The sequence below is a fragment of the Idiotropiscis lumnitzeri genome, chromosome 1 (genome assembly GCF_059441095.1).
Source record: "Idiotropiscis lumnitzeri isolate Australia: NSW breed Sydney's pygmy pipehorse chromosome 1, RoL_Ilum_1.0, whole genome shotgun sequence".
Taxonomy (NCBI): Eukaryota; Metazoa; Chordata; class Actinopteri; order Syngnathiformes; family Syngnathidae; genus Idiotropiscis; species Idiotropiscis lumnitzeri.
In genome coordinates, this window is record NC_142391.1 from 33237192 (window position 1) to 33264452 (window position 27261).

At 39.1% G+C, this 27261-nt stretch overlaps 1 protein-coding gene across 3 annotated transcripts; it reads left to right on the plus strand.

Moving 5' to 3' along the window:
• The first annotated feature begins 4308 nt into the window (after positions 1–4308).
• On the plus strand, positions 4309–25546 carry LOC148344288 (excitatory amino acid transporter 1-like). 3 transcript variants are annotated; one of them, XM_088296025.1, is made up of 11 exons: positions 4309–4489; positions 7804–7998; positions 10824–10961; positions 17261–17465; positions 18192–18234; positions 20156–20424; positions 21122–21355; positions 21423–21617; positions 22096–22207; positions 23133–23267; positions 24728–24877. In XM_088296025.1, exons 2-10 carry the CDS (start codon positions 7815–7817, stop codon positions 23229–23231), a joined length of 1479 nt encoding a protein of 492 aa, XP_088152151.1. In that variant the 5' UTR covers positions 4309–4489; positions 7804–7814; the 3' UTR covers positions 23232–23267; positions 24728–24877. The 3 variants fall into 3 exon arrangements, with proteins under 3 accessions (XP_088152151.1, XP_088152142.1, XP_088152144.1); XM_088296016.1 differs by lacking the exon at positions 22096–22207 and having other exon boundaries at positions 24728–25546; XM_088296018.1 differs by lacking the exons at positions 4309–4489; positions 7804–7998; positions 22096–22207 and adding an exon at positions 8696–8798 and having other exon boundaries at positions 24728–25546.
• Positions 25547–27261: the final 1715 nt, after the last annotated feature.

Here is a 27261-nt window from a genome sequence, read left to right on the forward strand (position 1 = left end):
TTCTCGAGGGATGAACTTGGGCACCCCTGATCTAAAACATGCAGGATAGTGGCCCTCGAGAACCAGTTTTGCACACCCCTGCTTGAGTAACAGTAATATAATGCTTGAAACTTGTATGAACACATTGAAAATTTGATCATTTGTAATTGCCCCAAGCAGTCTCTGTATTGTCCATTACTGTATTGTCTGCTCAATTAAATTCACTGTCATCACTGGTAGAATGAATGTACTTTTTGACGTCTATATCCGTCAATGGGAGTGAATGAGTTGAAAACATAACCGACATGACGCACAATTAATGTTTGATCCGCATCAAGTGAGCAAAATCGCTTTCCTTGATGGGTGAAATAGGACGTAATAGTTCTTGTGTCTCTTAGATTTGATTTGCAAACCTTGCATGTCGGACTTGTATTTTTCTCAATGTTAATCAAAGACATAATCCTTGGGTCCAAGTGCAATAATCTTGTAACCTCCCACCATGATCCTTCTGGAGTTGGCCTTTGCGCTGCGCATTGCAACATATTAGTGGTTTACCAGATGTAATTTAAAAAAAAAATTTCAATCAAAAACAGAAGGCTCACTAACGTGGAAATACAGATTCTTTTGCCGTAACAGGCGAGATTTGTCATTTAGATCAAGTCAAGGTCAAGTTGAGTCTCATGAGTAGCAAGTCAAAGTCAAGTGATGTCTTTAAGTTTTAACCAAGCAGGCCGCAAATCCGAAATGTTATTGACAATTTTAACCTCTGGTATTATCCAAGTAAAATACTCAAGGAAGTGAAGACAATTGGAAGTTAAGTGAACAAAATAGCACACTGTCCTCAGTGAGGTTTATTATTCCTACTCCAAAGTGGGTGAGACAGAAACTGCCCTCACCATAGACTTCGTTTAGGTGTGAGTGTGAGAGGGATTGCTGATGCAACTCACAACATGACTGCCAAACATGTACTCCCTCTGCATGAGTCACGAGTGATGCATTCAACTGTCTGGACGTCGATCTTCACAATTCTCACTCACAAAGCAGAACTAAAGCAGTGGAATGTAATAACATTACAACTGCATTTATTTTGGTGTGACACGTAACGCAAGAAAACAATGAACAGATACTCTCTGGTAGCTCTTTTTAAACTTGGACCAATCAGGACACCTATTTTGTTGCACTAGCACGAGCGTTGATGCTAATGTCACAGCCGTGGAGCCAGGGGCGTTTCTAGTCACGTTGGGGGCCCGAGGTACAAGCGCCTATGAGGGCCCTCATGGCCCAGAAACGCCATCATCATCATTCAATCCAGAGATTTTTTTATTTTAAATAACACAAGTTTCCGGATGACAAAAGCACAATCAAGCAAAGTAAAAAGTAAAATAAATAAAAATCGTTTGTGGTCTTTTGTTCCTACTCACCTGAGGCTGATTTGGAAAAAAAAAATGCATTTAATTTATGAAGCACTTTTCCATGACGCCCAAATATCCACAATTTAAAAACAAGAAAAAACTAATTGTATGACATTTATTTGTTGTTTTTGTCATCTTTTTTTTCCCCTTTGGCAAGTCCTGACAGATGCGCTCGCTTCATTTTTTCCTTGACGAGAAGTACCGCAGAAGGCCGGCCACAAGTCAGGGGCCTCTTTTAGGGTTTTTTTTCAACGTGTCGCTGCAGTGTCTATGTCGGTTTCAGGTTACATGTGTCATTGATAAGATATTGGCCATGTCTCAGCCTTAATACACTAGGCAGTTTTTTCGATGGTGCATGTCTAAAATTTCTGGCAAAAGGACAAATCTTAGCGCTCCCCTGACAAAGGATTTAACTCTCACCAATGCTGTGGCTCAATTCATTGTAGAAATTTCTAAAAATAAAAACAGATTTGATATTAAAAAAAATAATTTGCACATATAAAGGCCTTGTCACACGTTTCATCTCGAAGTGTTTGCGGGCCATCCACTTGAAACAAATAACGACCTCAACACAAATAGACGCCTAATTTCTCAGAAATTTAAAAAAAGAGACTGGAAAAGTGTATGATACAGTTTCATCCAAACCTGTTACCAACCCCAAACAGGTGCCTGGCAAACTGCAACTGAATAAATATACACCCCGGGCTACCCGCTCAACAAATATAAACATCAGTGATTGTTCACACTTTCCATTTGTATTTACCAGAGGACGACGTCATATCTAAAGGGGGAAGCCCTGGGGCAATGAAAAAAAAAATTGATCAATCATTTTCCATGCAAGCGCGACTTTATGAATAACTACCTTGAATAAATGCAAGATCATTTCCTAGCACGGAACACTTGGCAAATATTGACCTCGTCTACATAAGGAATATTATGGATTTTGAATGGCATCAACAATGTTTTGGATATGTACCTTCAATATAATTAATAATACCTCATTAAATAAAACAAAGTACAAAATAGGCAAACACCTTCTTAAAAAAGAAATCAACTTTGCATGGCACACACTTTAAAAAAAAGAAATCTTAACTGTTATGCGCCTAGTTCTGACAAATGCATAACATAAAAATTCTGTCATTAACACACCATATTTCACACTTCACATTCAGTCTGAGTGGAGGAACTCTAAACTGTGTTCCCTGTAAAACCCCGAGGCCTTGCAGATTCCTCAAATGCTTAAGAGGCTAGTCAAGCACCCTAGAAAGTGCGACATTGTATTGCACTTGAAATTTGGATTTACTTACAGTACATGGGCCACATGTACTAATACAGTAGTATTGTAAGTTTTCTTTTTTTTTACTGCAGTGTCAGATATTAAGGACGTTTAAAACTACTTTTTTTAGACTATACCACAAGTGCGAATAACTCAACTCTTGCGTAATCGTGACACCAAGTAATCAATACCAGTAGAGCTTTTGATACATGGAAGTGTCAATAAAGACTTTTTAATTCTGGAAAAAAAAGCCTAAAATCACAAATAAAACACTAACAACTGTGGATTTTGAATTTCTTTTCAAGTGCAAAATAAAACAACTCCTTGGGGTTTATCTCTGCACAAAACAAAATGAAGTGCAAAATACAGATTCACCTGTTAAGCATGACACTGTGAAGTTGACAATAAGCAAGTATAGGACTCAGTATAATACACATCAGGAAGCAAAAGCTCAATGTCACCTGCCTGTACTGCATTCATCAGGAAACAAAATAGAACAATGTGCTCAATAACTTTTTTTTCGCAGTCGATGAAAGCAGGTAAATAAAAGTAAGTAGATGCATGACATGCTCCAATAAAGAAAGTTATCATATCACCCATTTGGAGTTAGAAAAGAAACATACACAATGCGTACAGATAGAACCCTTGACATTTTTCACTTTGACTCATTTCAGCCATTTGTCTAAAATAAAAAAAAGTTCATTTTATTTCTCATTAATGTACACTCAGCACCCCATGGGCGCTCTCAGGGCTCTCCACAGATGCTCAAATCGTGTATAGGTCAGGGCACTAGCTGGGCCAGTCAAGAATTGGCAGTTGTTCTGAAGCCACTCCTTTGTTGTTTTAGCTGTGTGCTTCGGGTCATTGACCTGCTGAAAGGTGAACCTTTGGCCCAGTCTAAGGTCCTGAGCACTCCGGAACGGAAGAGGTTTTTCTGCAGGATGTCTCTGAACTTGGACGCGTTCATCTTTCTTCAAACTGCATCCAGTCATCCCGTCCCTGCGGCTGAAGAACACCCTCACAACATGATGCTCCCACCACCACGTTTCACAGAAGTGATTGTATCGGGCAGGTGATGAGCAGTGCTTGGCTTTCTCCACACACACCGCTTAGAATTAAAACCAAAAAGTTCAATCTTGGTCGCATCAGATCAAACCAGACAATCTTATTTCTCATAGTCTGGGAGTCCTTCGTGTGTTCATGTTTTTGTGTAAATCCTATGCGGGCTTTCATGCGTCATAAAGCCATCATCTATCGCCATAGCCCATTCGAAATTTGGCAGTTCCGCACTTCCGTCAATTCAGCTCAATTCGATTTAGTTAAATTGAATGACATCTGTTCAGAGACCTCCTTGTCCTCTCGGCGGGATTCTGCAATCAGTCCCAACTTATCAGGCATGACCAAACCTTTGAAAGAGGCAAACAAGAAGTTCCTTTCTCTTCTCTCCTGCTCGGAAAAGCTCATTATTCCGAAAGCCGCCCCCCGCCGGGCACCAAAGCACCCTTCTTTAATCACACCCCTCTCGCTACCTTGATTCCCATCCGCCTCTCTCGTCCCCTCCCCTCCTGTCCCCTCTGCTCTCCTCTCTAACTCCCCCAAGGCAACAACTGCGACGCCTGTGGCACCGCCTTCATTCTCCCTCACTGGCTCTCACTCACAGTGCTCCCCGGCGCTGTCTTTTCTGCCTCTCCTCTCGCCTCCCACTCCACATTTCTGCGCACTCACAGGGCAACCCTGTGAACACCACCGACCCAACCCCCTCCATATCCACGCACGGACTGAGCTTTCATCCTACTACTAAAGAAGTGCGTCAAGTCTCAAGGTATGTTCGCTTTTTTCAGTCATTTCGTGTAGCGCGACCCTTTGGTTAAACTACATACGTGGGTGCGTACGAGAGTGCGTGCGCGCGCGCGCGGCGAGGGACGCGGGGTCGTTGTGTTTGAGGAAGTGTTCCGTCACGGTTTTTCCGCGTGCCACATGTGCTCCTCATTCCGTGCGTTTTAAAAGAGCTTCCTGCATTTTGGGTGACATTTGTTAATAAAGTTTGGACTTTGGATGGATTTCAAGAAGGTGGAATGTTCCGCTGCCTGAAAAGCAACCGGTGGGGATTTTTTTTTTTTTGCTGTTTCAGATTTGATAAAGTCCTAGGACATCATGATGCAACATTTTTCAAGGACATCTTATGATAGTTTATGTATTTAGTTGTTTTTTATTTCAAATGGAACTGTGCCGCCAACCCCTGATATATGCAATACAATACAAAACTACTTTATTTGTATAGAGCATGAACACAAGAACGCTTCATTCTTTCTGCAATGAAGAACTTTATTGTTTACAATAAAAAGGTACTTCTAGTAGCAGCCATAAACTGAAATATTAGAACTGACAGTTTTGGGCCATTATTGGAGCAAAACCATTTACAGATGTGTAAATGTGTGCATACAAATCAAAATACACTTTTGCGGATTTTTGTCTCACATTTGTGACCAATGACTCATTTGTAGATTATCTGTACACATTTATGACTTCAGTCAGGCATTTGTAGATTCATGTTCCACATTTGTGACCGCATTTATGGGTACAGGTTCTTTTTCCATATTTGTGGATTGAAATGCACATTTGTAAATGGTTTTGCTACAATAATGGCCCCATATGAAAGGACAATGCAAAGGCATCTGTGTAACTCACCTCCCTGCATTCCGTGTACCTCCTCCTCAGGGCTTGGCTATTCGCAAAAAATAAGTGAATTGGAAGCAATTATCAAATAGGCTGCTTGTTTACTCAACTCTCAAAGCAGCCAATAATTCTGTTCCCATCTTAAATGTCCCCTCAATAAAGGAAAGTGCTCATTACCTATGCCATGCAGTATAGACCACTTGCAGATCATGGTGCATTATCGGTGAGGGACTACTTGGCTATCAACTTTTCCTTTAAACCTCTATCCCACTCAGCACGTAACAAGTGTTCTTGAAGGCAGAGAATGTACAATGTCGCTTTTGTTCGCAAATGTTCGCCAGATGTTAACCAACAGTTTTAGTGATTTTTCTTGTCGCAAGGGTATTTTGAACATGTTCAAATTTCCCTTGCAACAAGAAAAGAACAAACGAACGACTGACAACACTTTGGTGAACATTGGCAACCTTGAACAAACCCTGATGTGAACGCGCATTTTTTTTGTCATTTGCTCAGCCCAACACTGCTAGCAAAAACAAATAGGCTGAATAAATGCGTTGCTTTGCTCACATGACATGAGTGAAATGATCGAAGGCAGCGGAACATTCAGCGAATCAATTGCCAGTGTCACATGGTACAATAATACCGAAATGTGTCTCGATTTAAAAAGTGACAGTGACAAGAACATTTATTTCTCTCAGGCAGATTGCATGTCCTGTCTGTCAGCAGTTTGTCCGGCATCTTGCTTACCGTTCTTAACTCTTGTGTGTTCCCTATCGATTTCAAGACAAGACAAAATAAATGCGAATGTGAATAAATGTGCTTGAGAAATTGTAAATTTTAGTCCATTTTTCCCATCCTTTTCTGTCGTATAATTATGTCTGAACGGAGTTTTACAATGTTTTGTAGTTGTGTTTTTTGTCTTCTTACACCAACGTCCAAGCCTCTAAATTCCATTAAAACAGTTCAACCTAGCCCAAAGTGAACCTGCCGTTTTGTCACATGAGGCTTAAAGCCTTTTAAACAATGCCTGCAAGTTTTACAGTATACAGTTAGGCATATATTTAAGAACTGTCACCCAAAACCCCTTGTTGTTTGGTATCCTCTGTTTTTTTTTTTTTTAAATCTTAATTTCTCATGCATGCACAGAGGAGATTTGCAAGTGACTTATTAATAGGTACGTGATAGCAAAACTATTTTTTTCAGGAAAATTTACGTCACCCGGAAGAACTGGAATAAAGGAACAAAACTGTTTAAATTTTGTCTATGTTCAGAATGAAGTAAATTATGGCAGGCTTCAAAAAGCAGCCAAAATGTCTCAAATGTTCTCCATTGTTAAAATGGAATGGCCTGTGACTGAGTGTCTGTGTGCACGTGTTCAGGTACACGTATATCGTATAGTAAAGCAGTTTGAGTCAAAGCGCATGAAGAAGCATAAAGCATAAAGAAAGACTGTGTGTCATAAAAGCCATCTGTGCAGTGCGACCCCCGTCTGCCTGTTGTTTGTTTGGCTACCGGAGGTTCACTCACCACCTCTGGCGACGGACGACGAGCTTATCCTGTTGGATGACTCCTTTGCGTCTCCCACCATTCACAGTTAGGCGACACAAATATTACGGCACTGTGTAATTTGATGAAACTTTGTCTGCATGTCATCAAATACTATAAAATAAAATTATGTGTTACAAGTTGATATAAATGTATCAGATAGCTTTTAACACTTTTAGGACGGTCATAAATGAGTTATCCCATTGCGTGTGCAATAAACATCGAAATACCGCATGAAAAATCCAATAGAAAACAAAATGACAGAGGAGATTCCGCTATATGGTAATCAAAATAGTTCACAAGAAGATAATGTATACTCGCCTTATAAAATTGACTTAGAATTTTTGAGTGAAAAAAACTGTCCTATTTTTTCCAAGTAAATATAATTCATAATATTTTCTGTGTAGGTTCTGCTCTTTTACCAACAAATCATGCTCTGCATTTAAAACAAAAAAAAAGAAGTAGAAATGTATTTGACAAAAAATACACATAATTAGAAAATATCAAAAAAACAATAAAAAATGTTAAGATACCAAATATGTCAGAAAACAATACAACAATATTGAATGAAAAATGCACACATTTTTGATTAAAAACTATAAAATATTCCACCAAAAAAATTAACTATAAAATTGGGGGGAAATAACTTTTATGTTGCCATTTCAGAAGAAGAATTGGCAGAACTAATAAGTGGAACGTAAACAGAGACACATTACAGAGTGTTCGCATAGCAGAGTTTTAATTCTCATAAAAGCTATCATCTGTACATAACACAAGATTAGCCTTCACACTAACTGTACTACATAAAGCCAATGTATCATTTATTATTAATATACTGCATATGGGACCTTGTTTACAACGCAGGGTGTTCCATCTGAAAGGCTGCCTATGATGTATCCTCCTTTTCGTTTCCAGAGAGCTCCTCCATGATGCAAGCTAACGGGGAGGATCCGCAGAGAGCACGACGTGGCCTCCGGCAGATCCAGGCCACCATCCAGTCCCGTTCGCTGCTCGCCAGGAAAAGAGTGTCAAATATCAGCATGAAAGATGTGAAGGGCTTCTTCATAAGGAATGTCTTCGTCATATTCACCGTGGCGGCAGTCATCATTGGTGAGTGGAAATGTTCCAAAGTTGTTTTGATTTGAAAAAAAAAAAAATCCCCCTCAAAAGAACTCCGGATTTAAACTGCTGATTTATTTAAAAATAATTATAATAATAATAATTGTAATACTGCTTGTAATGTCAAATGTAGGACTACTTTTAACTATGGTTTACTTTTCTTATATTTTAGTACCTTTGTTAGAAGTGTAAATAAAATATGTGCGCAAAAAGAACAAATATAAAAAAAAAAAACAGACTGGCGGCCATAAAAGCAAGAGATCTTGGGTTCTGAATAAAAGTTAACAAATTCCAACATCAACCAGTCCAGGGTGTGCCCCGCCTACTGCCCATTGTCAGCTGGGATAGGCTTCAGCACCCCCCGCGTCCCTCGTGAGGATAAGCGGCTTAGATAATACATTACTGTATTTTTTAGTTATATTAACATTACCATTTTCCTCCTTGGCATATAACAATGACTGGGAAAGACTTGTATTTTTTATTTTTTTTTATAAAGGCCTGAAGAACGCACTCACACAAAAATGTGTTTGAAGATTCAAATTGGAGGGCTAGGGATGAAGGGAGAACAGGTTCTGGATTTTTTTTTTTTCTCCCATTAAAAGCTTTGTTTAATTTTCAAGTTGTTCAACTACCATATTGTTCTGAAGGTTCACTTTATTTTGTATTTTATCATGTGGGGAGGAGGCACGGTGGATGACTGGTTCGCACGATGGCCTCACAGTTCAAAGGTGCGGGTTTGATTCCGGCTCTGGCCTTCCTGTGTGGAGTTTGCATGTTCTCCCCGTGCCTGCGTGAGTTTTCTCCGGGTTCTCCGTCTTCCCCCCACATTCCAAAAACATGCATGGTAGGTTGATTGGACACTCTAAATCGTCCCTAGGTATGAGTGTGAGCGTGGATGGTTGTTTATCTTTGTGTCTACTGCCTGAAGACAACTGGGATAGGCTCCAGCACACCCGCGACTCTTGTGAGAAGCGGTACAGATAATGGATGAATGGATGTGGAGAATCATATTTGGTCATCAATTTCCAAATTTAGTGATTTGTTGAGCAATTTTGTCCACGATTTTGATTGATAATAATTAAATAAAGAAAGAAACAAATGTTGGCCGAAAAAACAAAATATCGGACGCAAGAAATTGAGTTTCCTCCATAGGGACCTCCTGTAAAGATAGGGTGGGAAGCTCAGTCATTCAATACTTCCATTGGAGCCAAATGAGGTAGCGCGGGCTAAGATAGGATGCCTCCTGGCTTCATATTCATGTATGGTGTAATGATAGAACAGCCGCAATGCATTTTGTGTCAGAGTGTCTGCTGCATGATAGAGACCAGCTGTTTTAGGAATAAATAGAAACTTCCGCAAGCGAGGACTGAACTTAAACCCACTTGGACCTCACCCTTGTGGCTGACATTGGAACGATTTGGAATTAACATTTGAACTATGGTGTGGCAGGAAGTCAGGCAGGGGCCACCCATGAGAGCCACATCTGCCCCCCTGCTAAAGTTACAACCCACTTGTGAGTCAACCACGGGGGGAGTATTTGTGGGTTCCACTTGAGTCAGTGTGCATTGCCGTAATGTACATCACATGAAGAGTATGTGCATCAGTTTTCAATCAAAGAACACCAAGACTTGATCTGTACCTTCAAGTGAATTTACAACAAAAAATTGTTCCCCTTTAACTCATGTGACAACACTCATCAATGTTTTATATCCGTTTGTGTGCATTTTTGTGTAATAATATGAATAAGTGTACCAACTAAAACTCATACAATGAATTGTGTACATGTTTGTGGAACTTTGCAAAAGAGCGAATTAACTCAAACAAAGTTAGACACTAAAGGAAATCACAACAAGCACACCCCTTTTAATTAATGTTAATGAATGTACAAAAATATTGTATATGAAGAGAACCATAAAGCTAATAAACTAACGAGAATGATAGCATGCAGAACCGTCTAATCATGTTAAATAACTAAAAAAGTTACCAATTTACTAACAAGCACAGCTGGGCACTTGACCCTTTTTTTGCCCACTATTACAAGAGAAGGGGTGGGGGGGCAATACCACAGACAGAGAGAACAGAAGGGAAGTCAAACAGTTAACCCACTTTGGTTTGACAAAACACTTACCGCCATAATAAGGGAAGCGGATTTGAATAATTAATTAGCCAGCTAATGATTATTATAGGATATTCTGGTACTGCACCCCCTCTTGTAATGGTATGTCCCAGTAGCAGGCAGGAGGCGTGGGTTACGTGATGTCAGAATAAGGAAATACTGGCATACGCTTGAACGCGCACTGCTGTTTTGCGTCTCTTCACACTCAAACAGTTGGCCGTGGCTCTTTTGCCGCGTTCGAAGGCAATTTTGTCACTTGCCCGTTTTCTGAGTAGGTTCATTACATGCACAAGGGCCAATTCGTGGGTTTGGACAAAAATCCACTTTCAGCCTTTGTTGATCTTTTTTAAAATTTGTCACTCCCCACCCAAAAATGGGCATCCGGCCGGGCTGAAGGGTTAAACCGGTCCGCCCCGGGTCGGACTGCTGAGATCTGCTAACTAGCTAGCTAACTGCATACTTGGCCCCATTAAGTTGCTAATTAACTAGTGAGCTAACTTCCACGAAACATATCCTATTTTTAAAACTTGATACTATAACTAACTTCAGTGAATGTGAAACCCTCTTATCTTGTTAACTAATGACCTGACATAATGAACAATATACATATACTGAACAATATAATTTACATGTATAATTTTGATGCATTGCGTTTTGTACATAAAATCAATTATTGACTTTTAATGTGACATTTACGTAGGTATCGTTTTGGGGTTTGCCCTGCGACCGTACAACATGTCATACCGTGACATCAAGTTCTTCTCTTTCCCCGGAGAGCTGCTGATGAGGATGCTACAGATGCTGGTGCTGCCCCTGTTGGTGTCCAGCCTCATTACAGGTCAGTCACCGAAACACAAAGTAAGTATGCTGTCGAGCAGCGGTGGACCACGGCCAATATACAGCATCATTTGTTTTTTAATTTTATCAAGAGTCTTGTTGTAGTTGTTGCATTAAAAAAAGGTAAATTTTTAAAAATAGTTCTGAATTTATTGACGTGTATTTTATTACATACTGTATTTGTTTGGGTTTTTTTTTTTTCAAATTATTAGACACGGCTCGCATCAAACGTACCACTAAACGTTTTCATTATATATTGTAAGAAATAGAATACAAATACTTTATCGCACCCACTTACCTTCTCACATCAGAGATGAATGGTAGACAACTGAAACTGATGCTGCTATTTTTAGTTTCGCCTTTGCTCGGAAAGTACCTAAAAAAGAAACCACAACGAAGACACTTTTCATTCTGTGCTTTTGTTCTAAATATGAATGAAATGACTTCATGCACTTCAGCACAATTTTCCTCATTCAAAGTGGGTCACCACATGAGACTATTGTACACATGCATCCACCACCATCATGATCATGTGGACGTATTTATGTCGCCTGTGGGTATCACCAGCTCATCCTGTATTTTATTTGGGAACCTGCTTACGTTATCTGTTGCCACACCGGCCAAGAGCAGTGACAATACTCTTGTCACAAATGGATCACTGCATCCTTTTCTGCCAGGCGAGATTTGAGTGCTCCAGCTTTGAATGGAATGATAATAGCTGCTTTGATTGGGGGGAAAAAAGTTGGTTGTGTTCACACCTACCATTTCTACACAATGACCAATATCCAGTCTCAGCCAGGTCTTAGATTAAGGAATTTTAGGGCGGTGACTATTGGTTAGAGGTGGATGACAATAGTCATGTGACTTTACTTGAGACAGAGACTTAAGTCGTCAATTTTAGGACTTGGGACTTGCTTTGCTAAAGCTTATGAAAGACTTGACTTAACTTTTTGTCTTTCGGAGAGTTGATGACTTGAAGTCTTACCTGTTTACAGTAAAATATCTGCAGAATAGTGCACATTTTTGTTTCTTAAAGAAGAGTTTGATTAATACTCGCCAACAAAAATGAAATGAGATCGAAAAGCCCATCCTCATTTCCACTTCAATATTTCTATCTTCTCCCGCATTGCTCCATTGTAGATAAGAAATGATAAAAAGATGAGTCCCTCCATGCGAGACCATATTTACCTCTGTAAACTTTACGTTGTGAGTGACATTGTCTCTTCTTCTGCACGTGCGGGTCACTTTGGCGACACATTTGGTTCACACATCAGACAGTCTGAGTTAGCAATTATTTAATTTGAACCATTACACACACACCAAAAAATTTATTTCACAAAATGGGGACGTGATATCGCCACAGTAACCTGAGAGATGCTTGAAACTTAAAAGTTAAGACTTAACATTTTGAATAACTTGCACATGGGTGACTTACTTCCACCTTTGCTGGGAAGTGTGCAAACGGTGCAAGTATAATGAGCAACAGAGAGTTGGAAGTTTGTTTAAAGTACAAGTACAAAGCCCATCCTGAAACTTTCAGCAATCCATACCACTGATTGTTATTTGGACCAGAACGTGCAAGTGCTTTTAGGTCACAGAAGGCCGATAAGAAATGGGAGATGAACTCTTTATCAATTTGAATGGGCAAACACATGACGTAGCTATTTTGCGTAGTCACAGTGTTGACAACGGTCTTGTCATTTGTTTTGGCGTGTAGCAAAAATGGTGTGTGACCGGGTCATTGAGAGAGATACGTAATTGCCTTCTGCAGGGACACAGCGCAGATAAGACAGGCGCCTTTGTGCTGTGTAAAGAGTGGCGCGGAGCATTAGCATTTTGTGACCTCGTGTCATGTGACGACTGTTAAAAAAAGGGTGAAAACAACAACATGAGGAGTGTCATACAAGCTCTGTTTTATCCTTTTGGAATTCATGTCAAAAGAATGAATAAATGATTATTGTTAAATCTTATTTTCAAATTATTTAAGTTAAGCGATGTAAAAAGAAGTTACTGTAAAACAAAACTTAAAAAAAAACACTTTGCATTGATGTAGGTCAATGTAAATTCAAATAGGCAAAAGTAAAGGTCAATTATCTCATTTTGACACATTGGCTGTCATGTAGGGGTAAGAAGACAACAAGAGTCATCTCATCTCAGTTTTTAAATCATTATGTTATGATACAAGTGGAAAAAGAATGTAACCATTCCAACACTTTTACTGCTTTGAATATGTGTCTACTTAAAAGTATTGCCAACAAAATATATGCCATTGCAAACGGTAGCCTCAAAGCAATAGTTGGAGAGATGACCTCAGTATAGCACAGTAGGCATACTTAAAATTTTTCTCACACATAGTCAAAGGCGCCCACAATGAGTTTAGAAGCAGGAAAGACACATAACTAATTATGCTGAATGACTGTGTTTGAGTTAAAATAGACAGGCTTCCTCCAAAGGAAAGACGAGGCAATTATCAAAGTGAAACTGAACAAGAAAGCGCTCATTCAGCAAAATTTGACCACAACGTCCCTTACACACTCTCAGCTTCGACTGTGTTGTATGAGGCGAGATGAATAGACATTCGTCATTGAAGGAAATTAAATTTGACTGGGTTCTTGACTATAATGGCACACTTTAGCCCCCGCATCAGTGTCTCTACCGCTGGCATGGTAGAGTGCCTTGTGGTCACACCGTGGAAAAGCCCCGCGATGACCCGGTGACATATATTCCAGCCGTCGCAGGCTTTGAGCACATGAGAATATGTAATGGCCACATGCATTGTATTTATATTTAAATGTTCAATGCAACTGGCCACACCAAGGCAACAAAACACATCTGTCAGTCGCACGTTCCAATACATTCGGTCACATGAAAAATTGTTTGGTGAAAGCAGTGTAGGTCAGGTTCCAAAAAGTCTGGCCCACTTCTCGTGCCGTGAACTTCAACTTTTGCCTCCCTGAAAAGGGGCCTGCATTTGTAGTGTTTTGTATTGTACCCCCCACCACCATTCTAAAACTACCTCTCCATGCTCTCCTTCAACGTTGCCTCTTTCATTCTTTTGAGTGGTGGAAATTAGTGAGGCTGTGTATATTGTTGCCCCGACAACAGGTCAGGGATCATTGTGTGTGTCTGTGTGGAGGGAGACTAAAGTCAACAAGTTTTCCCAGGCTCGTCAGCAAAAGGATAGGGAGGAGAGGGAGGATAAAGGGGCGCAGTGAAGGGCAGAATAATAAATAATAGTGACCATGAACACACGCCACAAAAATTGGACAGTATGTTGTTGTGAATAAGATCTATTTTGATCTTTTTTTCCCTTTATATCCAAACTGATTACATACAGTTGTATAGTTTTGAATATTTTAATTTCACAAGAGTCATTGGTTTATAAATTGCCCGAAAAACATGTCCGCCAATGGCACAAGACATTGATTTGAAAGGGCAAAATTTTGAGCAAGTTCACATGATTATATGTTATGAACGTAGCCGCTTCATTCACGCCACGCCTCAACAAACAGGAGAGGTTTCTCCGTCAACTCAGTTGGCCAGTAGTGGTCAGTACATTCTCACACGCACAGTGAGATACAGTGTGGCACATGAAAGGCCTACATTAATCTCGAGTCCCGTTCCTGCTCTGAATGAACGTAAAGGCTATATAATAGGAGGTGACACTTTGAAATTACGTCACTTGTTCCCTTGTTTTCCAAAATTCACACCCGCACTATTTCTGTGACCACCGAAGTAATCAATTGAATGCTGTCACAACTATGGAAGGCAGTCTCCCAAAAGGTTTTTGCGCTCCATTGACTACGGCGGTCATAAAACCTAGTTTAAACATTGTAGCCTCAGGGAGAAAAGATGAATGACAATGTGGTCTAAAAACAAATAAACACATCAAAGGAACTCTTATAAAAAGCCCACAAATGAAAAGGAAAAGGCATTTTTTTCTCTTTTTGTTAAGAAAATGTCTCACATGAATTATTCAAAAGTTTTGCTCATATAAAAACAAGGTCACAATGTAGTAAAAGTTGTAATGATTTTGAAAAAAGTTGTATATTTTGAGGAAAACATTTTTAAGTTTGAGGGAAAATGTTTCTGACATTCATTTTGTGTTTTAGGGTAAAGATGTATATTTTTATTATCAAGAAAAAAAGAGAGTATATGTAGGCCAATAAATTGCATATTTTCAAAAAGATACGTTTAAAAAAAGAAGAGAGAGAGAGATTAAAATCAATTTCAACTTCTTAAACTGTGCATCGATGTAAAAAAAAAAAATTAAAGAATCGATTTGGAAATTTTGATCGCAAAAGGATTTATAATGGTAACAATCAAATTTATTGAAAATGTATTTATTTTCATATTTAGTTCTGGCACTAACAAAACACTGATGACACTCAAAATTATTAGTTCATTTTCAAGTTTTTGTTGTGAAATTCCCAAAATGTACTGTATGTAACAAGGACAAAAAGCAGATGTTAAAAGAAAAATTCCTATGGTTATAAAATGACTTATTAATTTAGTTAAATACAAAAAAAAATTAAATGATTAGAAATAATCAAATAGAATATATATATATATTTAAACACTGTTAGGGGGGAAAAAGTAAAGCCATCATTGCAGTTAGAATGTTGTTTTCAAAGAAGTTGTTGGATCTGTGCAGTTTCCATGAAGCCTACTCGGTCACAGTGACATGTAAAGGTTGCTTCTTTTAGTATGTGCCAAATTTCCAATAGTTTATATAAAGTCGGAGATGATAGAGGTCTCTTGTTTGGTAACTTACATATTTGTAAATGTAGTCTGAATTTTGCCCCAAATTGAATTAAATTCAAACCTTTATCTCGAGCGATCACTGAGGGCAAGCCTTCATTTCTTTGGCGTCGAGAAAGCATAAAGGATAGATTAAAGTGTGGAGTCTGGCAGTCTTAAAGATGATTCTACATTAAGTGGTCACTCCACAATGTGTTTGAGTCTCATACCACAACATGCTTTATCTTAGGCCAAACTAAGTCGGTCGAGGTCAGCCTGTTAATCGTTAACTGGCATCCCTGTGCATGCAAGGCAGTCACACTTGGCTTCCTTTTGGCCCACAAGTTTGAATTAATCGCTTCGGAATTATGCACCATTCAGGCAGGCTCCTGTGATATGCTTTCAAACACTGTGCGTCATTTAAAATATACAAAAAGTAAAGCGGATATGATCGTTCCCTGGGTGCCATCCAGTAGGTGTTGCTTACCCGCCGTGTAGCTCACAGCCGGATTATGTTTCTTACTACGCTTTGTTCCTTGTGAGATAGTTGGACAGATTATGGGGATGGGTGTATTCCAGCTATAATTACAGTGCCTTTTTCCCAGGCTCACTTTATTTACGCTCGCCGGAACACCCAACTTTATCATTTGCATGTCTGTGTATGTTTCACAGTTTTTTTTCATATTGTAAATACAAATTCAACTGTGTTAATTATTAACATTTTTGGGGGAAAAAGTTGCTTTGTTAATGGACTGCAGCAGCGCCCCCCTAAGGATTTCTTAAGTGTAACAACTGTCATCATGCAAAGATAGCCACAATCAGGGTGTCAAGCATATAATAAATGTAGATTTTGTAGAATAAAAAGACAAAAGGTTCTCTCTCCCTCCCCCCTCTCTCTCTCAAGAAAAATTTTCATATTAATAAATCATATATTATCTAAAAATAATAAAATCGTGTGTTTAAACAACGTTTTGCAATTTTGAGAATTTAAGAAAATATTCTCCTGTTAAAAATAGTCAGACATCTTGGAGGAACATACGCATTGTCGCCCAAAGTCAGGAGGGATTCATTTTATTTTTATTTAAAAATAATTGAAGTAATTAAGTCTTGTATTTTTGAGGGAAAATGTTGTATAGTTTCCAGAATTATAAGATGGATAGGTGGTGGTATATTTTTGAGAAAATAAAAAGCTTTTGTTTTGAAAATAGTAGTGTTTTCATTAAACACAGATTTAATTTCTTTTAGATTTAGATAGAGTTGTAATTTTACAAAAAATATATTTTTTGATTACTTTAATGCATTTTGAGAAAAGGGCACCTGTAAATCTAAAATTTAGGCAGAGATTATCCAGAATGTGTAAAAATGGGGAGCAAAATGGAATATGAATTAATAATGTGCTGTTATTGTAAAACATTATAAAAACGCCTTTCTATCAAATGTAGACCTGCTCTCTAATAAGAAAGCTCACCTCAAATAAGCACTGAGAGGTTTAGAAATAGACAAGAAACATTATTTGGAGATGGAATTCCAATTAAAAATGTATTCCTTTTCTGATTTCAGGTATGGCTGCTCTCGACAGTCGCGCGTCAGGTAAAATGGGCATGAGGGCGGTGATCTACTATACCACCACCACGGTGATTGCCGTGTTTATCGGCATCGTCGTGGTGCTCATAATCCACCCGGGTAAAGGCTCCAAGGACGAGTTCACCAAACTGCAGAAAATCGACAGTGTTAGTCCCGCTGACGCCTTCCTGGACCTTATCAGGTATAGATAGACCGTCTCTCATGTTTTTAAATCATAAGCACCAGAGGACTACCGGGTGCCAGAAAGTGAATGACTAACCTGTTGAAATGAAAATGACAAAAGCCTATTGTGTTTGGTCTTGTGCCATGGCAAAGCAATAGTTGCAAAGAAAAAAAAAACAAAAATAGAGCTGCACGCACCCAAAAAACAAGGCAACATCTACTTAACGGAAATTCAGGAATTGTGGAGTGAGCTTGGATCTCCTGCGAAAATGAAGGGAGCACTCACTTTACAGCACAATGTGCTGTTTTCTTGCCTCCACACAGACAACACTGAAACCTATGCCCCTCCTATCTTCGCATTGCTGTATGCACTCAACTTGAAAGCGGAGCAGTTTAACTACACCTATGAATGGCTAACTGGCTACTTCCTAGTGCACAGAGGATGACATGAGACAAATGGAATATTGTCTATATATTATTTATAACTCTGCGGAAGGGGAACACTTCCATTGTGGTCACTAAATGGAAAAATGTGAAAAAAGAAATTCCGTCCGACCGCTTGTCTCCCAGCAGACTAATCCTGGTTCATGGTGAAAAAGGCAAGATGACAGAAATTGAAGATTTCTTTTCATAATAGGGCAGGGAGAACAGTTGCAATGGCAAATGGGGATTTAAAATTGCCCTAACAAAAATGACATACGACTCCCTGGTTCACAGAGGATGATATATGTGTGTTATTTTGCAGGAACATGTTCCCTCCAAACCTTGTGGAAGCGTGCACCAAACAGGTAATGTCTAATATTTATTCACATGGGCTTTTCACTTTTTCCAATTACTTATCTTATATTAAAGTATTATTGAATTTTATTTTTATTTTAGTTAATTGATGACTAAAGGCACATTTTTTGTAAACTTTACACACACACACACATATCTATCCGTCCATCCTCCGATCCACTTCCCCTCAAAATATTTATATTGGTGGGTATATATATATATATATATATATATATATATATATATATATATATATATATATATATATATATATATATATATATTAGGGCTGTCAAATTTAAAGCATTAACTCAGTTGATTAATCCAATTTTTTTCACTCAGTTAAATATTTTACTCAGTTAACTCAGTTTGATTTACTTCAAAAATAATTTGCATACTTTGCAAATATTGTGTCATATTAGCTGAACATCTTTAGCACGTCTCAAAACAAAACATTGTGCTCACGTTACTACTGGGCCTTGCAAACCAACACTGCTTGTGGGCAGTTTTGAGAAATGTTTCGAAGAAAAATGCCTGTAAAGGTGTCTCCATTTAGATCGTATTCAAGAATCAAAGAAAGCTACAGTCTTTGAATTAAATATACTTAATAGTTGGTGAATTTGCACCAATTCCAAGTTATTATTCAAGTAAATATCTGTTCCAAGCATCACAAAAAAATAGTTGAAAAATGTGATTAATCGCAATTGATCATGGAATTTTTTGTGATTAATCAGTTAAAAAATTAATCACTTGACAGCACTAATATCTCTCTCTCTCTCTCTCTCTCTCTCTCTCTCTCTCTATATATATATATATATATATATATATATAGATAGATAGATAGATAGATAGATATTGCCACTTGTTGAAAATGACATCACAAGTACTCAGTGGCCTCAGGTAACAACCAATAACGGCACCGCATGCGAACTTCATACTGTTGAAAATGGCCAAATTAGTAAAGGATATTTTTAAAGTAGCAAATCAAGAAAAAAAGTAATATATTCAAAGGGAAAACAAGTACGATCCATGAGTAGTTGTGTGTTTCAGAGAAAAAAGTTGTATATTTTTTAAAAAAAAGTGTAGGTTTTTTTCCTGGCTAGAAGTCATTCTTGTGTAAAATAGCATATTTTTTCCAAGACATTTTGGAGTTTTTTATTGGATAGATTGTGAACCTACATTGTGGCTGGTGAGCATAGAGTGAAAAAATGTTTTTTTCTGCATCTTAAAGTGTGATTGTATGAGTAGATAATATACTGTGAAATCCTATGAATAATACTCATTTGTTTGCAAAAAGAAAATATTCCAAATCTAGACATTCACCAACCACTAGGCAGTCCATAAGGGTTGTTTAAAAAAAAAAATTTCAAACAAAACATAACACAAAATGCTTCTCATATTGTAATTAAAATTCCATAAGTTAAAAGCAGGAAAAAAATTGCTTTCTCATACAGATTTTCAAAAACATGATATTAATATATATATTATATATATATATTAAAAATATTGAGAAAGACCTTCATGGTAATTGCTGGGAAAAAGCATAGTTTTGAACCTGGATTGAAAAGCACATACACGATTGGTATGTATTCAATTTGACTCAAGTAGGATGGTGGCGTATTATACACAGGTGCGTGTTATTCACAGGATTTTCCGGTAAGTAGAGTAGCTCGAGTACCTGTAGACAAATGCAAATGTATTGTGTCCTTACTTCCACTATATCATGAATGAAGTTGCGCGTGTTGTACCTCTGTCTGGAAATGTTTGTTCCATATGCTTTTCTTTACAGATGTAGTCATTTCACTAGAGTCATATCCCGAGGATCGTCAAGGCACTGTGAATATATGGCAAGCTATTAAATTGCCACTGCACTGCTACCAGCATGGCTCAAAGCTTCACCGGCTAACCACCAGGCTCTCACTTTTCTTTCAGTTCAAGACACAGTATGCCAAGAGGGTGATCCAAATCAATGTGACGGTCAACGAGTCGGTGTTCCTGCTAAACGGGAGCCAGGTGTTGTCGAGGGAAGAGATGATCCCCGTGCCGGGGGCCGTCAACGGGGTCAATGCGCTGGGCCTGGTGGTCTTTTCCATGTGCTTGGGGTTGATCATCGGGAGAATGAGGGAGCAGGGACAACCCCTGAAGGACCTCTTTGACTGTCTAAACGAGGCCATCATGAGGCTGGTTGCCATCATTATGTGGTACGTCCAAACTAAATGATCCAATTTCACGGAATTGTTTTGAGCTGCGTTATTTACGACAATTCAGGATTTTTGCTCATCAATCTACTGCATGACAACAATTTAATACTAAATTTCCCTAAATGGCAGTAGTTGAACAGCTGAATACATTTTCAAAGACAACAAAAGTAGCTATTTTTTAAATTACGAAAGAAACGAATTAAGACCGTGCTGTGAAGTTGACGTGCAAAGATAATAAAATCCAAATTCCATTCCATTCAGTTCCATTCCGTTCCAGTTTTATTCCCACAATTTTTATTACCGTCATAAATTTTGAAGAATACGGCTCATTTGTCGACAAAAAAAAATCCATCAAACTGCTATTTTATTTTCTTGTAAAAATGTAACGTTATTTATCAGTTTGATTTTATTTTCATAACGTTGCTTTCAGCGTTATGCAAAAATACAGCTTTATTAATATAATAATTTGTTACCACAGGTGTGTTTTTTATCTCAGATCACTTAATTTATTTCGTCTACTGTTTTCTTTGCACAAGAAAATGATGTATTATTTTATTTTGGTTTGCCTATGAAGTCTACATTTATCGCATTGAAGAGGTGTAACCAACATAAAAAAAAGAGTTGTTGTAGGTGTAAAAACAAGTAATTGTGAAGCTAATGGAGGATGTAAAATCAATACGAGCCTTTTTTGGATCAGGTATGCCCCCATCGGAATCTTGTTCCTCATCGCGGGTAAAATCGTGGAGATGGACGACATCACGTCAATGGGCGGCCAGCTGGGTATGTACACCATCACCGTCATCTGCGGCCTGCTCATCCACGCCGTCGTGGTCCTGCCCACGCTCTACTTTGTGGTCACCCGAAAGAACCCCTTCATCTTCATCATTGGGCTTCTCCAGGCCCTCATCACGGCGCTGGGAACCTCCTCCAGGTTTGGTAACCATTCCGTTACCGTAACACGATCGCCGTACGCGCTAATGTGATCATTTTTACCATAGCTCGGCCACGTTGCCCATCACGTTCAAGTGCCTCGAGGAAAACAACAAAGTAGACAAGCGTGTAACCCGCTTCGTCCTCCCCGTGGGGGCTACGATCAACATGGACGGCACGGCCTTGTATGAAGCGCTGGCGGCAATCTTTATCGCTCAGGTGAACAACTTAGACCTCAACTTTGGGCAGATCCTCACCATCAGGTAAGTGCCAGCACGCACTGTATTATCTCTATAGTGCTAAGTATTAGACCAGCGTTTCTAAAACTATATACTGTACACCTAGTACCACCTCCTTAAATACATTTGTCATCCGTCAGCAGCTTGGGCATTATTTTAAGCCACCCCAGATGGAAATCGCCAGTCTGTCTGGCTGTCATGTTATTTGAACCACATTTTCATGATTGCTTCCTTCAGTAAATGTCATTGGTCCACCAGACCGCCTAATGTCAGTATATGAAGTGCACTATCTGTGTATCAACATCATTCAGTGGCTGCCCAAACAGACACAAACACACACAATTTCACATTTCACATTCACTTATTTGATCTTGAACTGGTGACTGCCTGGAGCTATCTTAACTCCTAAAATGGGAAAATGTTTTAATTTCACGTTTAAAATGTCAATCGCAATACCGACACTTGCACCCTTGAGCCCCTCAAATTGCGATTTCCCGTCTAGGCTGCGAGTGGGTCGGATGTCCCAATTCTCCGAAGTGCTCTGTCGCCCCGCCTCTTTTGCGCTCTTGCTCCACAATTCAGCTGAGCCCGCATCCACGAGCCCTCAGCCAAAAGTAAATTACTCTCACAAGTCATTGCAGATTTGAACAAAACTGCGGGAAACTGGCGGAGTTTGGAGGACATTGTGTGGCTGTGCCGAAAAAAAACGTCTTTCTAGTGTAATTATCAAATTATTACACATTTTCTAATTTGGATATGTGTAATTTCAATCAGTGTTTTAAAGCCACCTACATATTTTAATATCACTTGCCTATTTTGTCCGAGTGTTGTCGCTGTATTTGGCGAACTTATTCTAATGCGCCACATAGCCTGCATTTTACATAAAAATATACACACATAAATTTCTGTCAATCCTCAACAAACCGCTCTTAAAGAGGAAATGCAAATGTTTTTGCGCTTAAAAAAAAGTTCCACATCAGAAAAGCCATTTGGTCCACTTGTGTGGTCCGGACCAAAAGCGGACTCAATTTTTTTCTTTTAGTGCGGTTTGTGATCACTGTGTACTTTTTGAACGGAACTATAGGCCATAAACACCAGTGACAAATCAGTGCTCACATTATCCAGAAATGACAAGGCCAGCACTGAAAGCACAAAACCAGAAATGGTGGAAAAGATGCAATTCCTCTGTGCTGCATTCTTACTCTGCATATTAGAGCTGCAAAATCCTTTTGAGTGTCAAGAGCAGCTCATTCAATGCATTTTTCCAAGTTTTAGAACAGCGTCCGCGAAGACGTGCAGTAACCCGCAAGTATGCTGCTAAACAAAAGACAAAGGATCACGGAAGAGCAGCAATGGTCACTAGGGAACCTGTGTACCTAACTTTGAGGAGCAGCATTATAAAGTGCTCTAATGCGGATTGTTTCGATTACAGGTTCTCAAGGCTATGACTTTTGTCACCCACTTCGCTACTGTGCATGCTTTCTGGGAGGTCAATGTGAATTCATGTGGGTCAAAATGCATCCATGTATTTCCCTGCAGCATCACGGCCACAGCAGCCAGCATCGGAGCGGCCGGAATCCCCCAGGCGGGGCTGGTTACCATGGTGATAGTCCTCACGTCTGTGGGCCTGCCCACTGATGACATCACACTCATCATCGCTGTTGATTGGTTCCTGTAAGTACTTCCTGTGCCTAGTTGTAAAGATTTTCAATTTCACACAGAGATCCTGCGAAACTGGCAGCATTTTCAGTCAATATCAAAAAAGCGGAAAAACGGAAAACCGCTGGGTCAACTTGGACCTCGTGCTATTTATACATGCAGGCTGAAAAATGTCAGTTTTTGCAGGTCGCAGACAAGCTTGTAATATTTCCTCCTGAGACGTAGTTTTTTTTCTGCTGGAGAGTAAAAGACTTCTTATCTTGCTGACAGTTTCGAGGCACTTCAGCCTGCGTCAGAGCAAGTTTCATGCAAATCCTGTCAAAAAAAAGAAACTGAGCGTACATTCACTCTAGAAAAAAGAGCACCAAACAGAAAGCGAAAAAAGCAACAGCAGGACATTGCACTAGAACACAAAAACAAGCCACACAAGAAAAACAAGAAATAAGACATGTCTTAAAACAGCTGATTGGGTCGGGGAACCTTCAGAAAAAGGCAACCTTATTCTGAAGGTTCCCCGACCCGATCAAGACTGCGTTTTATCCCCCCGCCACTGTTGAAGGATGCGGGAGCATGCATATGCCTCTTCGTCTCTGTTTATGGTCCTGTCTCTACGTCTTATTTCGATTGCCTCTTTTATTCATCGCTTGAATTTATTGATTTCAGATGTGATGATTGATGTGATTTATGTTTTTCTTGTGTGGCTATTTGTTTTTGTGTTCTAGTGTAATGTCCTGTTGTTGCTTTTTCGCATGTTTGGTGCTCATTTTTACAGAAAGTGAATGTATGCTTAGTTTCTTTTTTTTTTTTTGGACAGGATTTGTATGAAACTTCTTAAATGATGTTGCATTTGTTGTCCGGTGCTATACGGTCTTTTTTGGGCATGAGTTGTTGTCTGAATTTCTGGCTTTTGATACTGCTGCAGCTGAAATTTGCAGGGTTGAGTAAGTCCTCTGATTCTGCGTCACTTGCAGAAATGATAATGGAAAAAACTCCCAAAAGGAGGCCGACATTTGAACTCCCACTGAAGACAGGATATTGCTTAGTTGACTTTGTCCCTTCTTAGCGTATCAGGTATCTTTAAGAAAGAACAGACGCTGGGAAAAACAGGAAAAAAATGGCAATTTTTACAGACAATGTAAAATGGCTCCTGATACTACCTCCAAAGGCAAACATTTCCATATTGATTTCTGCCTCCCCAATCCATAACAGTGAGATGGGGAAAAGGAGGAATTACTCCTTTTTCAAGCAGTGAAAAAAAGTGCTTCTGATAATCGCTCCAAAGGCAGGATAGTTCCTCCACAACATTTTGACTTCATATGTTATCGGTTTTTGGTTGCAGCCTAGCTATGTAAGAGCAATACAGATTATCTCAGCGATTTGATGATGAGAACAACATGTTTGAAACATTGCCTGTTTTTTTAAGTTTTCTTACACAACTGGGTTCTTTGTCTGTGTCTTACTTGCGCTTGCCACAGGGACAGACTGCGCACGGTCACCAACGTCCTGGGAGACTCCATCGGTGCTGGCATCGTGGAGCATCTATCTCGTCACGAGTTAGCCAGGGACCCTGAGGAGGCCCACTTGGCATCAGTGGAGGAATCAGACAGGAAGCCCTACCGGCTCATCTGCCACAATAACGAGTATGAGAATGAAAGACCTGTCGTTGACAGCGAGACCAAAATGTAGCACAGTTGTGGTGCTTTAATTCTGTTTGTCTTTTTTACAATATCAAAGTCTTCGGAACTTGACTGGACATAAAAAAAAAAAAAAAAACATCAAAGGGTTTTAGCCTTGGCGTCATCTTGTGGCTTGAGTTTGTCACCCAATTGTTGAAGGTTCCACAGAAAGCAAAGCAAGTCTGTGAATTCTTGAATAGTGAACCACACACAACAATTGGGAGGTTACCTGCACTCTGACCCATGACAGCTGTTTACTCAACCTTCGTTGGCATGGTTGCCATGCACACGGTTTCACCAAGCAGTACACTTCCATAACATACTTTTTTTTTTTTTTTTGCATTTACATTGTCCAAACAACTCATTCGTAGGAAACACTTGTTTGACATTCTTTGTTGATCTACCAACCTCTCTTCTACAGAACCAAATGGCATTTTACCACAGCACTGTACTGGCCCAAATTGAATACAAACAAAACAACAGTGTAAAACAAGAAGAGTTTATACACAGGGACACAAAATCTTACTTGAGGACTGCTGCAGCAAAGTGGAGACACTAAAGAGTCCAGAGCTAAGCTAGGCTAACGTTAGCATGTTTGGTTACTTATGTCATTTGTGTCCTGAGCTAAGCTAGGCTAACGTTAGCATGTTTGGTTACTTATGTCATTTGTGTCCTGAGTAGTTTCATGTATCGCTAGTAATGGCATTGCTCGCCAGGTACTGTGTAGTGATATTTTATATTTTGGATACATCTTTGCTCTTTTAAAAGTACACACTTATTGAAGAGATACGTCAAAGCTGCCAGGATGGCCGAGTGGTCTAAGGTGCCGCGTTCAGGACCCAGTCTCCCCAGGAGGCCTGGGTTTGAATCTCGAATTTCCCCATTGTGGGACTAATAAAGGCAATATTATTATTATTATTAAAGGTTCTTGATAAAGCTACGCAGTCATCTGCATTGTCATTTTCGAATTTGAAAGTGAATAGTTTTTTGTTTTTTTTAAATGACATTTTTCAGGTTCTTCTTTGAATTTTGAAAGGTAACTAAATTGTTTGTCCTGTCCCAAGAACTAACCCATAAAAATGCAAGCTCTGGTTAAAACTAAGCTGGGATAGGCTCCAGCACAGCCAAGAAGCTTGTGACGATAAAGCGGTTCAGATAATGGGTGATTGTTTGCATAACCACTTTTTTAGTGACGTTTGTCATCAAAGTTGAAGGTTAATGTTGGTGTTTTTTCGTCACCTTTCAAAAGCCACACTGACTAAAATGCAAGCTCTACATAAAGCTATGCTGTCATCCGCACAGACATTTTCCCGGACATATGGGATGTTATACTAGCTTCTGAGCTAACACAGCTAACTGTGACGCTGCAATAATCATAAGACACAGAAAAGGTTCACAAGTGTACTGCATGGTGGAAACGCACCACAAAATTCTCAACTGTGATGATGCCCCATTTCTCGCATTCGAGTCCATCTGATGAGTTTCTTACCGACATAATCTTATGCATGTTCCCCGAACCTTCACCCACGACAGTGGTGCTGCTCAGAGACTGTTAAATGTTGGATACAGTACACTGTGAACAGGCTGGCTTCTTTGGGAGAGCAAAAGGGGCTGCCTTCCTTAAAAGTCTTTGTACAGGCATGAGAGGTTTGTGAGATGTTACGAAGTAGGTATGCTGAACAAGTGCTTTGTAATAATGCGTTTAGCTGCTTTTCTGTCACCCCAAATTTCTATTAGCCCTCCGGTTATGTTCAGTTCTCACAGTAGCTACACTGACAATCTGCACAGTCCTGTTACCAACCTATTGAAATTAACCATGCAAATTGACGTTTTTTTTTTTCAAGATTGGAAAAAAAATAATAAGAAAAAAACAATTAACCCACAGCATAACGCAAGGTTAAATAAGGAAACAGGAACTGAAATGTTCACGTTTTGATCCCAAAAATTCATTTGACCAAATCACTATATTTGAATAACTAAACATATCTATTTTTATACAGTACTTTTCCAAAAGATTCCTTATGAATAATGTACAGTTTTTAACTGGCTTATAGTACAATTCATGAAACGTCAGTTGCTTTTTTTTTCAATTAGTAAATGTAATTGTTTCATATTTTAACCTATAAAATTCTCATAAAATTGGGTTTTGTGACTTTTTTTTTGTTAGGTCAGATTTGTAGATTTTTTTTTCTTGAGGTACTTTTCGGGATAACAGATTTTTAACTAGATGTTCATGTGTGCTGGTAAATGGATGCGTAATCACCAAAACAAAAATAAATAATAATATATAAACAAATGATGTGTTAATTGAACACTCTAAATTGTCCCTAGGT

Coding starts and splice junctions, on each gene's coding strand:
- LOC148344288 (XM_088296016.1), top strand. CDS start 7,815: ATGATGCAAGCTAACGGGGAGGATCCGCAGAGAGCACGACGTGGCCTC. Junction 7,999..10,823: donor CGTGGCGGCAGTCATCATTG/GTGAGTGGAAAT, acceptor ACATTTACGTAG/GTATCGTTTTGGGGTTTGCC. Junction 10,962..17,260: donor GGTGTCCAGCCTCATTACAG/GTCAGTCACCGA, acceptor TTCTGATTTCAG/GTATGGCTGCTCTCGACAGT.